The sequence below is a fragment of the Thamnophis elegans genome, chromosome 16, assembly GCF_009769535.1.
Source record: "Thamnophis elegans isolate rThaEle1 chromosome 16, rThaEle1.pri, whole genome shotgun sequence".
Classification (NCBI taxonomy): domain Eukaryota; kingdom Metazoa; phylum Chordata; class Lepidosauria; order Squamata; family Colubridae; genus Thamnophis; species Thamnophis elegans.
The window spans coordinates 11,244,428-11,260,238 of NC_045556.1; the positions used below are offsets into that span (position 1 = coordinate 11,244,428).

The 15,811-nt window shown below is 45.1% G+C and overlaps 1 protein-coding gene across 1 annotated transcript in view; it reads right to left on the reverse strand.

The window, feature by feature from the left end:
- The window catches only part of HOMER2 (homer scaffold protein 2), a 51,540-nt gene extending 36,377 nt beyond the window's left edge, over positions 1–15,163 (reverse strand). The window contains 2 exon segments of the mRNA XM_032233139.1: positions 8,018–8,202; positions 15,144–15,163. Coding sequence (XP_032089030.1) covers positions 8,018–8,202; positions 15,144–15,163 — 205 coding nt within the window.
- Between the last annotated feature and the right edge of the window lie 648 nt (positions 15,164–15,811).

The window sequence follows — 15,811 nt, forward strand, 5'->3', positions numbered from 1 at the left end:
GAGATATTGGAACACTGCTATCGTGTCTCCCCTAGTCCTTCTTTTCATTAAACTAGACATACCCAGTTCCTGCAACCGTTCTTCCTATGTTTTAGCCTCCAGTCCCCTAATTATCTTTGTTGCTCTTCTCTGCAGTCTTCCTAGAGTCTCAACATTAGTGTCACACATCTTAGTATTTTGGCTTCTAGCGAGGGCCATTGTGGGTTGAAAATCAGGGCATTTTTCCCACCGCACAATTCCAGTGGGTTGTAATAATGAACAAGGAACATCTTTTGCAGAAGAAAAATAATATTCCAGAGCTTCCTCCATCATCTGGGAGAAATGAGATCCTGTGGCTGGTACACAAAGTGATTGGTAGGAGGGAGCAAAGGAGAGTAGGATCTCACACGTACAAAAATCAATCTAGGAAGCGATGAATCTGATCCGTCAAAGGTCTTCACACATTCTCACTCGGCACATCCCAGGCCTGCCAACTCAACACCCTCCATCCGCTGCAGCGGTACAGCAAAGTACAAAGACACGCTCCTCGGATGTGACTTTGCACAGAGGTGAATGCTGGGCCTCCTTTTTAAAATAGCATTAGCAATAGCCTCTAGGTTTTCATACTTTACAGCCCTCTCCAAATGGATTACAGCAGGGGTTCCCAACCCCTGGTCCGTGGACCGGTAGCAATCCGTAGCATGCGAGACCCCGGTCTGTGCAAACAAGTGAAGCCCCATCTGTGGGACGCAAGCCACATGTGAAACCACACGTCCTCCAGTCCACAGAAAAAAAACTTTCTCCATGGAACGGTTCCTGGTGTCCAAAAGGTTGAGGACAGTGGAGGGATTCAGACGGTTTGTACCGGTTCAAACAAACCGGTTGTTAAATTATCCCCCACCCCACTATCTCGCTATCTGGGCGCTGCACTGGGCTGCAATGGAGAAACGGGCAACAGAGTGGTCACCACGAGGGAAGGAGAAGGCTGCTTTCCCTCTTTCTTCTCCTTGCTTCTCCTCCTTCCCGTGTGCCGGACGCTTGGTAACTTGGTTTCTCCATTGGAGCGGAGAACCCAGGATCTACGTTGATAGCGGGGGTGGGTAATTTAACAACTGGTTCACTCAGGGTCAGGTTGGCTATCATGGGGGTCTCATCCCGCATGTATGGCAGAGCTGGAGGATGGGGATGGCTCACACCTCCCGCCACAGCCAACTTGACCCTGGGCAAAAAGGTTCTTGAATTACTTGAATCCCACCACTGGTTGGGGGAAGGGGCACTGGTTTACTGTGTCAGAGTATTGCCCCCAACAATCTGAATCCTCATTTTACCGACCTTGGAAAGATGGAAGGCTGAGTCAACCTTAAACCGGTCGGGATCGAACTCCTGGCAGCCGGCCTGCAAAACCGCATTCTAATCACTGCGCCACCACTTGAGCCGAGGTGACGCAGTGGTTAGGGTGCAGTACTGCAGGCCACTTCAGCTGACTGTTATCTGCAGTTCAGCGGTTCTAATCTCACCGGCTCAGGGTTGACTCAGCCTTCCATCCTTCCAAGGTGGGTGAAATGAGGACCCGGATTGTTGGGGGCGATATGCTGACTCTGTAAACCGCTTAGAGAGGGCTGAAAGCCCTATGAAGTGGTATATAAGTCTAACTGCTATTGTTATTGCTATTGCTATTGTTCTAAACCGAAGCACACCAAAAAAAGGCAGTCAAGGCAATCCTCCCTACCCTCTTCAGTTTTGCAAGTTGCTTATTCCAGCAAAAGGAGAAGGTTCTGCAAAGTTCAACCTTTGCATTCCTCCCGAGGGAGCAAGAAGAGAACTGCTGATGCTCTGTCAACCTTCATTCTTTTGGGTCGCCGTTATTCTGGAGGGATACCAATGTAGGTTAATTGTAACGAGCTGATCTGTACTTTTTTCTTAACATCGTGCAGTAATTGTTATGATCGGGCACTTTCACACCCCCAGTGCAATTGCCCTGATAGCTTCTTTTTTTTTTTTTTTAAATGCAAACCTATATAACTCCTTATCAAGGACGGGGTGACTCAGTGGCTAAGACACTGAGCTTGTCGATCGGAAAGGTCGACAGTTCGGCGGTTCGAATCCCTGACAAATGTGTCCATCTTAGGGAATCATCCAGCGAGAATTTGTGATTCCTGGGGCCTCCCAGGCTTCCTATATATCTCACCACGAAGGAATACAATTTCCATTTTTTTTTTCATCTAAACTACTATCTTCAGGGTTTGTTTTTTTTTCTATCTCCTTTCTATGCAGATTTAGGCAAGCTTATTTCTACTCTAGTGAGACGTGGAGGCTTAGTGGCTAAGATGCTGTGCTTGTCAATCAGAAAGGTCGGCAGTTCGGCGGTTCAAATCCCTCGCGCCGCATAACAGAGTGAGCTCCCGTGACTTGTCCCAGCTTCTGCCAATCTAGCAGTTCGAAAGCACGTAAAAAATGCAAGTAGAAAAATAGGAACCACCTTTGGTGGGAAGGTAACAGCGTTCCGTGCGCCTTCAGCGTTTAGTCATGCCGTCCACATGACTACGGAGACGTCTCCGAACAGCGCTGGCTCTTCGGCTTTGAAATGGAGATGTGCACCGCCCCCTAGAGTCAGGAACAACTAGCACATATGTGCGAGGGGAACCTTTAGATCCCTCCACCCGACCAATTAGATCCCATAGATTAGGCCTCCTCCGAGTCCCATCTGCCGGTCAATGTCGACTGGCAACTACGCGGAGGAGAGCCTTCTCGGTGGCAGCTCCTACCCTATGGAACGATCTCCCCGTGGAGATTCGTACCCTCACCACCCTCCAGACCTTCCGCACAGTCCTTAAAAACTGGCTATCCCGTCAGGCCTTGGATTAAAGACTGTAACCCACCCGAATCGTATGAATGTCGTGCTTTTAATGATGTATTGTCTTATGTATTGTCTTTCCCTCCCTTTTCGAGTTGTAAGCCGCCCTGAGTCCCCCCAGGGAAAAGGGTGGCATATAAATAAATTACTCTCTCTCTCTCTCTCTCTCTTTAACTTTTTTTATATAACTCCTTTTTCTGGACCTTGTTGTTGAAATCCGACCAGGGGGAAGATGTACAGAAGAATCTTGACTTATGCAAACACAGCTCTGCATTTTGAACTACCGCGGTGCTACTTCTAACCAACTACCTAGGGGATGAGATTATGAAAGGCAGCATGCAAATTTGTCCTGGGGCTTTTCCTTCTTCTTCTCCAAGGCTAATAAGACGAGGGCAGGAATGCTTCCTCAGGACCACAGCTGGTGAAAGGGGGATTAAACCACCCTTTACTGCGTGCTGCAGCCCCAGTGAAAAACCAGATGCTATTCATGTATTTATTTAACAGATTTCTAGACTACCTAACAGCCACAGCTTCCTGCTGGGCAAATGAATTCATTAAAAATAGACACAATAATGCCAAACATTATAAATAATAAAAGCAAGCAGTGTGGGGGAGATTTTTTTTTTAAAAGCCACAACTACAGATCACAAACATAGCAGATATAATAAAATGGGCAACAGAAAAAAAAACGTGCATTCGTTCTGGAGTGGCTTCCTAATATGTTTGGGGAAACATAGATTTCTTTAATTGGGGCTAGAAACACCCCTATTTAGAGTAAGGGTCAAGTGAGCCTTTTTGGGGTGGGTACTCCCCGAAAACCGCTTAGAGAGGGCTGAAAAGTCTTATGAAGCAGAAGGTAAAGTCAAAGGGACACGGTGGCTCAGTGGCTAAGACGCTGAGCTTGTCGATCCGAAAGGTTGGCAGTTCGGCGGTTCGAATCCCTAGCGCCGTGTAATAGAATGAGCTCCCATTTCTTGCCCCAGCTTCTGCCAACCTAGCAGTTCTAAAGTGTGTAAAAATGCAAGTAGAAAAATAGGAACCACCTTTGGTGAGAAGGTATCAGTGTTCCGTGCGCCTTCGGCATTGAGTCATGCCGGCCACATGACCACAGAGACGTCTTCGGACAGCGCTGGCTCTTCAGCTTTGAAATGGAGATGAACACCACCCCCTAGAATTGGGAACGACTAGCACATATGTGCGAGGGGAACCTTTATCTTGATTCCCCAAATAGCCCAACCCCATCACAAAGTTCATTTTTTGTGGGGAAATCCACCTTGTCTTGCCAGAGGAAGAACTCGATAAAGTCCTTCAAGAGAAGATTCCATCTCCACTGAGATAAGAGCTAAAGATCATAGCTGTGTTTCTAACTGCCTGTAATCCTTTGATTTAGGACCACCAAGGAGCCCAAAATGTCTGTTGCTAAGCAAGAGTAAGTTTTGGCCCCATTTTACAAATCTTTTGTCAGGCCTGCAGTTATATCCCTTTTAGGATCTTTGGCCTGCCACACTCTCTCTTATTTCATTATGCTGTTTCATTAGTGTAGTAGTTGGAAGGGGGGAATAGAAAGGAGGAGAATTGGGATAATGTCGGCGTTCCAAGTATCATGTAGAATTAAATCAGAGTCCAAGGCAAAATGATCCTTAAAGTTCCAATTTAATAAATCAGACATCTTAGCACATCTGTGAAATCCCAATTCTAGAAGTTACATCGGATTCCCACCCAGTTGAAAGTTCATGATCTTGTCCCCACACCCACAAATCCATCACATGGTCCAATCTTCGTCTTCCACGCTGGCATTTCCACCCAGCTGCCTCCAGTCAGGTGCAGAGGTGCGGAGACAAAAGATGACCTTGGCTTCTAGAAAAGAATGGCAACAACACATTCCACAATTCTACTCCTTTCTATTCCCCCCTCCCAACTAGTACACTAATGAAACAGCATAATGAAATAAGAGAGAGTGTGGCAGGCCAAAGATCCTAAAAGGGATATAACTGCAGGCCTGACATGCGGCCTCTCCTCAGAAGAAAAACGTTTCCTGAAAAGAGAATAACATCTTTCTTGCCACAGGGATTCACTGCTGTGATTAAAAGTTAGGAATACGTTTGTAAATACGAGCCAGTCGCCAAGCATCTGAATTTTGATTATGTGACCCTGGGGATGCTGTAACGATTGTGTGAAAAACGGTCACACCTTTGTGCCGTTGCAACTGTGAACGGTCCTTAAAACGAATGGTTGTAAGTCCAGGGCTACCTGTATGCTGTCGTATATCATGCAGGAGGTGGGTTTTCAAAACTGTCTCTACCCTATGAGTTTCTTCCTCTGTTTTTTTTTTCCACTTGCTCTACTCAGTATACGGTAAGTACATGTACACATTTATTCACTGACTACACGGCTTCCTTCCATGTTCCATTTCTTATTCAATAGTCTATCCGTCAATATTCTGACTCTGTACTTCTACTGAGGCCGGAGAACTGCTTGTAAAGAAGAAAATGCCATTCATTTCCCCACAACTGGTAGGAAGCTGCTCCCAAGCCATTAAAATTAAATGTAACCTTATTCGTTTTTTTTTCCCTTATCGCCAGAAGCCAATGTAAACACATATCTACAGCAACAAGAAGTTGCTACTCTGCTCTCCAAAATCAAGAAAGCCACATTCTTATTTAATCCCTTCCTATATCCCTGCTTTTACCAAACTGATTCTGGCTGCCAAAGTACACTGAGAACAATTATTGTGCATGAAGATATTGCCTACCGGTTGCATCATTCGGTTAACCTGGAAACTGATTCTCAACCTATTTGCTCCCCAGGTTGGAAACAAAACTGTGCAGAAGACAAATAACAACCGTCCAAACCATGAACACCCTACAATAAAAAGATCATCTGGGGAACTGTGATCTTACTGTATTTCACCCTAAATCCCATAATCTTGGATTCAGGAGTGGGCAAATTACGGTTAGGATTAGGATTAGGATTTATTTCATTTATATGTCGCCCTTTTCCCCGAAGGGGACTCAGGGCGGCTCACAACTCAGTCAGGAGGTACAAACAGGGGATTAAAAAGACAAACAAACAATACACAATTTAAAACACACAACAACCATACCATTCGAGAAGGGGGGCAGAAGCTCTTTAGCCCCAGGCCTGCCGGAATAGCCAGGTTTTGAGGGCTTTGCGGAAGGCCTGGAGGGTGGTGAGGGTTCGAATCTCCACGGGGAGTTCGTTCCAGAGGGTCGGAGCAGCCACAGAGAAGGCTCTCCTCCGGGTAGTCGCCAGTCAGCATTGGCCGGCGGATGGAATTCGGAGGAGGCCTAATCTGTGGGATCTGATCGGTCTATTGGAGGTGATTAGCAGCAGGCGGTCTCTCAAGTACCCAGGTCCAATACCATGAAGGGCTTTATAAGTGACGACTAGCGCCTTGAAGCATATCCGAAGACCAATAGGCAGCCAGTGCAGCTCGCGGAGGATAGGTGTTACGTGGGTGAACCGAGGTGCACCCACGATCACTCGCGCGGCTGCATTCTGGACAAGCTGAAGTCTCTGAATGCTCTTCAAGGGCTGCCCAATGTAGAGCACGTTGCAGTGGTCCAGTCTAGAGGTCACAAGGGCACGAGTGCCAGCAACATCCAGAGATAAAATCCTGTAGAGATTCTCAGTCATCCAGGTCATGGTTAGCCCCAAGGTGCTTTTTTCAGGGGGCAATTGGACGTTCTCGTTTATTCTTTTGAAGAAGTTTCGCTTCTCATGCAAGAAGCTTCTTCAGCTCTGTCAAGATGGTGGGGAATGGAAGACCTTTTAGCTATGCAATTTGGGATGAACACACCCTTTGAATGGTGTGGGAGTAGGAATGGACTTCCAGAGGAAAAATCGCAGGCTACAGGGACCAGGGGCACCACTCCGGTGACCCTCAGGGCACAGATAAACCTCCAAGCGCTTCAACGACTCTCTAAAAGGATGCAAATGACCAGCTGTCTGCAAAGAATATGAATCCTTCCATTCCCCCTTATCCTGTCAGAGCTGAAGAAGCTTCTTGGAGGAGAAGTGAAACGTCTTCAAAAGAAAAAAACAACAAGGAAGTCCAGTTGCCTCCTGAAAAAAAAAGCACCTTTGGGACAACATCCCGAGATCTTGCCAAGAGCCACCGTCCTAAATTGTTAGTCCGGCATTTTTTACATTATTATGAACTTATCACTTGTGTTTATTGACTTGTTAATTTGATCTGCCATCATGTTCGCACAACCGTATAAATCATAATATTCAAAGACTCCTATACACATAAATACCATTAACACCTTTCATTACAATACAATGATAGCGTAATCTAATAATCCAGCCCATTTCTACACACACACACACACACACACACACACACAAACATTTTTCTTCTAAAACTATTCACATTCAACCCAGTGGTGGGTTTCAAAAAATTTCCGAACCTACTCGGTGGGTGTGGCCTCCCTTGTGGGAGTGGCTTGCCGGCCATGTGACCTGGTGGGAGTGGCTTGCCGGCCATGTGACCTGGTGGGAGTGGCTTGCCAGCCATGTGACCTGGTGGGAGTGGCTTGCTGGCCATGTGTTTCTCTCTCTCTCTCTCTCTCTCTCTCTCTCTCTCTCTCTCTCTCTCTCTCTCCCCTTCCTTTTGTCTCTCTGTCCCTTTTTCCTTTTTTTCTTTCATCTCTCTCTCACTTTTTCTTTCTTTTTTCTTTTTTTCTTTTTATTTCTTCCTTCCTTCCTTTCTTTCTCTTTCTCTCTCTGCGTGAGTCTGTGTGTGTGTGTGTTTGTGTGTGTCAGTGGTGGGTTTCAAAAAAATAATTGGAACCTCTTCTGTGGGTGTGGCCTGCTTTGCGGCTCCACTGGTGGAACCTCTTCTAACCGGTTCAGTAGATTTGACGAACCGGTTCTACCGAACTGGTGCGAACTGGTAGGAACCCACCTCTGATTCAACCTCACTTACTGCATTTGGAAAAACACACCCAGAGTCCACTTCCTGCCACACATTTACTTATACCTTCTGTACATTAAAACATTACACACGCCTTCAGGTGTTCCCCCCGTAGCCTGCACATGACTGTTAGAGCCAGGAACACACCACGTGATCTAGATTCCACCCCTCTGTTAATGCAGCCTAGTACACGCGACTCCCGTTAGGTATGAGGGGTCCCAACCAAGTGACATCCCCAGTTCTACAAGGCACGCCAAAGGTGATCGGGTTTACCTTGGTTCCGTCCACGCTGATTATTCGGTAGCTGTTCCTTGTGCCGTCATAGAAGTAGGAAACGGTCACCGCTTGTTTGCTTGCAGGGACCCAGTTCTTCTTGGTGGTGGGGTCAATTTGGAAGACGTGTGCTCTGGTGGTGAAGATGGGCTGTTCTCTGGAAGAGGGAGGGATGGGAGAGATGGAATGGAGAATGAGTTTGTGACAGGTGAAAATGCCTGCAGTCCAGTGGTGGGATTCAAATAATTTAACAACCAGTTCTCTGCCCTAATGACCAGCTTGGTAGGCGGGGCTTGGTAGTCATATGACTGTGTGGGCGTGGCCAACTCAACATCTCTCAGGTCGATGGGCACTTCGCCTTAGCTGTTACTATGTCATAAGGGTTAACCGGAGAGGCAGTTTCTGTAAGCAAGGCAATCAAGATGAGGCTAGAAACAACACCAGAATGTCTCCTTCCTGCCTTCCTTAGAGGATTAGCCCTGTAAAGTGAGAAAAAACAAAAGGAGATTTCTTCCAACAACCAGTTCTCCGAACTGCTTAGAAAGTTAACAACTGGTTCTCCCGGATAGGTGCGAACCGGCTGAATCCCTTCACTGCTGCAGTCCTACTTCCTGAACAAGGATTGCGGGTTACGTCAACCCTAAAATATGGGTGGGAGACAACAATTCAGGAAAAAAATTCAGGAATAAAAGCAAAAGAGCCAATGATTCTAAAAGTAGTCCTTGATTTAAACTGTTCATTTAGTGACTTCTTGAAGTCACAACAAGTCTGAAAAAGGGACTTATGACCGTTTTTCACACTTACAGCCATCGCAGCATCCCCTTGGTCATGTGATTCAAATTCAAATGGTTGCCCACTGACTCATATTTATGACAGTTGCACTGTCCCAGGGTCATGTGATTTCCCCCTATGCAACCTCCCGACAAGCAAGGTCAACGGAGAAGCCGGATTCACTTAACAACCTTGTTACTAACTTAACAACTGTAGATGTCTACGGAGAGAATTTCTCAAGTCATCCAGGTCCTGCTTGTCCCAAAGGTGATTTTTCAAGAGGCAACTGGATTTTCTGGGATTTCTTTGAAGACATTTGGCTTCTCATCCAAGAAGCTTCTTCAGTTCTTCATCCAAGAAGCTAAACGTTTTCAAAGAAAAACCAGAAAGTCCAGTTGCCTCTTTGGGTTAACAACTGCAGTGATTCACTTTGAATAGAATAGAATAAAAATGAATAGAATAGAGAATTAGAATAAGAATAAGAATGAATAGAGAATAGAATAGAATAAGAATGAATAGAACAGAGTAGATAATAGAATAGAATAAGAATGAATACAGAATAGAGAATAGAGAATAGAATAGAACAGAATAAAATAAGAATGAATAGAATAGAATAGAATAAGAATGAATAGAATAGAGAATAGAATAGAATAAGAATGAATAGAACAGAGTAGATAATAGAATAGAATAGAATAAGAATGAATAGAGAATAGAGAATAGAGAATAGAGAATAGAGAATAGAATAGAACAGAATAGAATAAGAATGAATAGAATAGAATAAGAATGAATAGAGAATAGAGTAGAATAAGAATGAATAGAATAGAGAATAGAATAGAATAAGAATGAATAGAATAGAGAATAGAATAAGAATGAATAGAGAATAGAATAGAATAAAAATGAATAGAGAATAGAACAGAACAGAATAGAATAAGAATGAATAGAATAGAGAATAGAATAGAATAAGAATGAATAAAATAGAGAATAGAATAGAATAACAGAGTTGGAAGGGACCTTGGAGGTCTTCTAGTCCAATCCCCTGCTTAGGCAGGAAACCCTACACCACTTCAGACAAATGGTTATCCAACAGCTTCTTAAAATCTTCCAGTGTTGGAGCATTCACAACTTCTGTGAACTTAACAAGTGTGTCAAGAAAAGTCGTAAAATGGAGCAAATGCTAATTAACAAATGTCTCACTTAGCAACAGAAAGTTTGGGCTCAATTGTGGTCCTAAATTGAGGACTACTTGTATTCTGAGACATCATTACAAGATGATCCCAATGATTCTGTTTTTTTTTTTTAATATTTCCCACAAGATTAAGAAAAACCAAATGCCACAGACAAATACGTCAGCTCTGTCGCTCTTATTTCAAACTTCCAGCTGTTTCTGAAGTCACGGTTTCTTTGAACTGCAGAAATCCTCCTCCTTCTTCCTTACTTGTATAAGATAATCTTCATTAATTTCTAAGGCTTAGAATGAATGCAGATTTTCTCTTATCTTAGCTTTCACACCATGCAAATAAGCTCACACATCCAGCTAGCCAAACGTGTTTTTTGAAGGGTCTATCTTTAGAATCTGCCCACTAACTGTGTGGCACTGCCTGTACAGTACTGTAAATCTCACTATATTACTACTGGGCATGTCACAACACCCAGAATTCATGCTCTCGCAAATTTTTGTACCACCAATTATTTCAGGTCTCTGTACTAGCTGAGTGTACATTTCAGTTTGCATCCCAAATTCCTGTTTGAGGCTGCCAATTAGGTATTCTATGACATTTGCATCACTGTTTCTTAGAATAGAAAAAGAGAGTTGGAAGGGACCTTGGAGATCTTCTAGTCCAACCCCCCTGCTTAGGCAGGAAACACTACACCACTGCAGACAAATGGTTATCCAACATTTTATTTAAAATGTCCAGTGTTGGAGCATTCACAACTTCTGGAGGCAAGTTGTCCCACTGATTAATTGTTCTGTCAGGAAATTTCTCCTTAGTCCTAGGTTGGGTCTCTCCTTGATTAGTTTCCATCCATTGCTTCTTGCCTCAGGTGCTTTGGAGAATAGCTTGACTCCCTCTTCTTTGTGACAGCCACTGAGATATTGGAATACTGCTATCATGTCTCCCCTAGTCCTTCTTTTCATTAAACTAGACTTACCCAATTCCACTAACTATTCTTTGTATGTTTTAGCCTCCAGTCCCCTAATCATTTTTGTTGCTCTTCTCTGCACTCTTTCTAGAGTCTCCACATCTTTTTTACATCGTGGCGACCAAAACTGAATGCAGTATTCCAAGTGTAGCATTATAAAGTGATATTAACACTTCACTGGATCTTGATTCTACCCCTCTGTTTATGCAGCCTAGAACTGTGTTGGCTTTTTATCTTCTTACAGAAGGAAACCTTGAGATTTCCCAACTACAGAAATGGTCAGCTTCACACATGCTTACTAAACCTGGATCGAATGTCGATCAAACTACAGAGGAAACCTTCATCTACCTCATCTACCTTTCATCTACCTTAACAATAACGAGTGATTTACATAAGACACTACTTTAAAAACAAGCCATATTCTGCTTTTTTCATAAAGTGGAACCGAGGCGATCTTTGGTATGTTTTGATACACCAAAGCTTCAGGAATTAGCTTTCGAGCACCCGAGAGTAGAACGAAGGTAAAAGTTCTCCTCGCACATATGTGCTAATGATTCCCAACTCTAGGGGGCGGTGCTCATCTCCATTTCAAAGCTGAAGAGCCAGCGCTGTCCGAAGACATCTCCATAGTCATGTGACTGGCATGATTAAATGCTGAAGGTGCACAGAACGTGTTACCTTCCCACCAAAGGTAGTTCCTATTTTTCTACTTGCATTTTTTACTTGCTTTCAAACTGCTAGGTTGGCAGAAGCTGGGACAGGTAACGGGAGCTCACTCCATTACGTGGCGCTAGGGATTTGAACTGCCGACCTTTCTGATCTACAAGTTCAGCATAGCTTAGCCACTGAGCCACCACGTCTCACTAGAGTAGAAATAAGCTTGCCTAAATCTGCATAGAAAGGAGATAGGAAAAAAAAACCCTGAAGATAGTAGTTTAGGATGAAAAAAAAAATGGAAATTGTATTCCTTCGTGGTGAGATATATAGTGAGCCTGGGAGGCACCAGGAGTCACAAATTCTCGCTGGATGATTCCCTAAACTGGACACATTTGTCAGCCTAAACTAAGTCACTGTGTGGTTGTTAAGGGAAAAGAATAAAATAAAATGAGACTCGCGGAGCTCCTTCGAAGGATGGCAATGTAATAAATGTGTCAAAAACATTTAGCATCAAAAAAAAAACATGAGGCTTCTACAACTGTCCTTTTTCAGGAAAAACACCCAACCATTTGAGAGACAGAAGGAATTCTAGAAGAGTTTAAGAAGCGCCAATTGTGAATGTATATGTTGTGGCCCGCCAGCAATCAGTGGAGCTGGCAGCAGATTCGGACAGTGGGGAGGTTGGGGAGGAACATGGGCCAGTCCTGGAGTCTGGGGAAGGCTCTGATGAGGGCTCTGTGTCGGAGGCAGAGAGGGGGCCAGGGCCATCCGACAGTTATCAGCTGCCTTCAGAGTCAGACATCAGTGAGGCAGATGAACAGCTGGAGCCTGTTCACAGTGTGTGCATGGGCAGAGTTGCCAGATGAAGGGAACAGCTAAGGAGCAAGGGTTGACTTGGGAGTAAGGCCACAGTTGGACGATGAATGGCCATTCCCAGAGGAAATAAAAGAGGAGCAAAAGGGGAGTGGAGTTTGCAGGAGACAATTAGTTCGCTTAATTGGTTCATGACTCTCCGAGACTCCTTGCCAAGTTTTGCAGATATCGGCCTGGCAGTTCTCCAAGCCAGATAAGGTCTGTGACTGTAAATCCTCCCTCGAAAGACTTTGCTGGGTGTAAATGAGCAGAATTCACCGTAAATCAATAAAAGTTGTTTTTGTCGGGACAAGGAGTTTGCTTCATGCTCTTGGGAAGCCTAGGTCAGAACAGTACATCAACGAAATGCACGTACACACCAAAATCATTAGGACCAACCCATTAAAGTATCCAGAGTCATTTTGCCAAAAAGATCGGGAGGCAACCCATGCCAAACTCTTCCACCAAAGCTGCCACCGAATTATAACCAGGGGACTACTTTGGAATGTGTCAGAAGGAGGATATTACTCCTAGAGACGCTGCAGGATGTGTCCCTGTTAACGGCATTTAATTCATGTCATTTAATTCAATCTAAATGCAAATTAAACTATACCCCTGGCCCTTTCTGAGCACAATCCTTGGCAAGCTGCTCGGAGATAACTGGACCCTTGGCCCAAAAAGATGGGACTACGGAACTATCTCTGACAACTAGCGGGCCTGAGCAGAGAAAAGCAAAGCAAATCCATTTCGGAAGGAAGGGAAATCTCTGTTTATTCGCCTTAAGACGTTTCTGGATTGGTAGCTGAAAGGCTGCAGAATGCCAAATTATGGCGAAGGCCAAACCAGCAGCCATTTTGCTAAAGGATGCAAAATCATCCCTTCACTCCCATTTTCTCCTGTGGACCCCAAGTTAGATTTGGAAGACGAATCTAATGTACCCCTTTTCTGTAGCCTTCTTTCACTCTTTTGGTTTTTTTAAAATTCACTCTTCCATGTGAATGAGTCCCGTTTCGGAGTTTTCGCACCATACGCTAAAAGCAGGAGCCCCCAAACTTGGCAACTTTAAGACGTAGCGGACTTCAGATCCCAGAATTCTGTGATGAATTCAGGATATGGCTACTCTGGCTGGGGAATTCTGGGGGTTGAAGTTCACTCGTCTTAAATTGGCCAAGGCTAAGGACCCTTGCATCAAACCATAAACGCGATTCCCTCAATAGGCTAACCCTCTTCCCCCAAACTGACGAAGCCTGGTGCTATCCAACCTCACCATTTTTATAGACATGCAGCTGCTAAATCTTTCAGTGATCTGATTAAATAGGCTGTATAACAGTGAGAACAGTGTCAGAAAGATCTGATGGTTGTATCGACGGCATCTGATAGCAGTCGGGGTGACATCAAAATGACAATACGTGTGCCGTGACATGATCCCACAAATGTTGGTGAAGAAATCTACGTCAGTGGCAAGATGATTTCCTGAGGTTCTGACGCAAATAAGTCATGTAAGTTATTTTCATGATATGCTGGTGCCATTTGCTCCCCTATAACCCAGTACACTGTCATGCCCCCGTCAGAGCCTGAATCTGCGGGGGGAAGATGAGCTGGAACTGGAGCCGACAGAGATCGAGGGGGCAGCTTCGTTGGCAAATGGGGAGGAGCAAGGCCAGTCAGGCCAGGGTCTATCAGAATTAGTATCGCTTGTAGGTGTTGTACCATAGTTGCAGAGCCACGCTGAACCACACAGGAGAAACAAACTCCTAAAACTCCATAACATCCTGATAGTGCATAACATAACATCCTGAGATGTGCCCTACCAATGACGTCCAGGATTTGACCATATATAGACAGAACTTCTCTGAGCAGTAGATTAGAAATTGTACTTTTACAGGCTGTTTTTAATCACATGCTATTGCTCCTCCTGCCTTTGTCCTATCTCAATAAAAGGGGCTCTCAGACCCCCAATCTGGGTCGCTCCATCCCGAGAAAGATCGTGTCCTGTCTTTTCTCCACATTGGCCTCATGGACGAACCACGGGAACGTTACATGTAGGCAGGGAGGAACAGAGGCAGGATGACCAAGAGAGGGTAAGCAGTGAATATTAGAGACAGAGGTCAGGCGATGAGCAAGGACGACCCTCTCCTGATCCGTGAGGATGGAGAGTGGAGAGAAGGCGAGAACAGCATAGACTGACCCAGCTACCTGGGAGGAAAGTGCCCTGCTCCACTTCACAAGGCACATCTGAGGACTGAGACTTAAAGAGACACTGTAGGGACGGGTGTTTGTTGGGAACAAACACTGAATTCCTGGAGTGTTGAGTGCCTGGATCCTTGGCATTCTTTCTAGATTTCTGGATTACTTGCCATGCTCCCTTGCTTCCTGGACTCTTTAACTTGCCCTGCTGGATTTATTGCTGTGCAGCCATGGGATTCACAGTGTTGGGCTGGACTATTTGCAACAGTGGTGGGTACGGTGCAACGGGGACGGGCATCCACCACATGTGCAGCATGCACGCAGCATGTGCATGCATACTTACCGCCCGTCATGCTCCGCGGCACTCCAGCTGCTCAGTGGAGCGTTGCGCAGGAGCCATACCTTCTGTGCGCATGCGAGAAAGCCCCGATTGGCTCAAATACAGGTAAGGAGGGTAGACGGGGGGGCGGGCCCTCTGGAGCACCTTACCGGAACGGTAGCATGTGCATACCGGGGCATACCAGTCGTATCCCACCACTGATTTGCAGCTTGAGGTGTGTGCATTTGTCATCACTTTGCTCTGGGACTTGCCAGAAAGGTGGGAGCCTTTGGGGAAATTTGGAACAATAAAGCGGCGGGTTGAACTGCCAGCTGCCTGCGTTATCTCGGTGCCCTGCCCCAGGTCATCACATACGCATTTAACTCCCGACCCTCTCACTGCTCATTTTAACTCACCATGTCCATCTTGACATCCGAAAGATTGTCCCCCAAGAGATTGAGACAAGTGGGGGCATTTGGGGGAACCTGTATCTACTCTTGATTTACACCGACTGGTAAATGCTCCCTAAGGTGCCTGGATTTCATTGTTCTATTCTTCCCTGGAGAGGCCATAGAATGTGACCTTCAGCAAGCCAACGGCACCTCTGAGCAATCACCTTCTCCCCATGTTTAGCCGTGGAAGAAGAGGCTAAATTTAGAACCGTTTGCCCATTACGAAGCTATGAAAACACATAAAGACCTATACAACGTCCTGATTTAAAGCAGCCAAGAATGCATTCCATAAATGTTAGCCGCCTAATGGGTGAATCTTAAGCTTCGATTTGTGCCTAGCAAAGTTCTGGTTCATTGAACTAGAGCAAAGAGTAGCTTTTTTATTA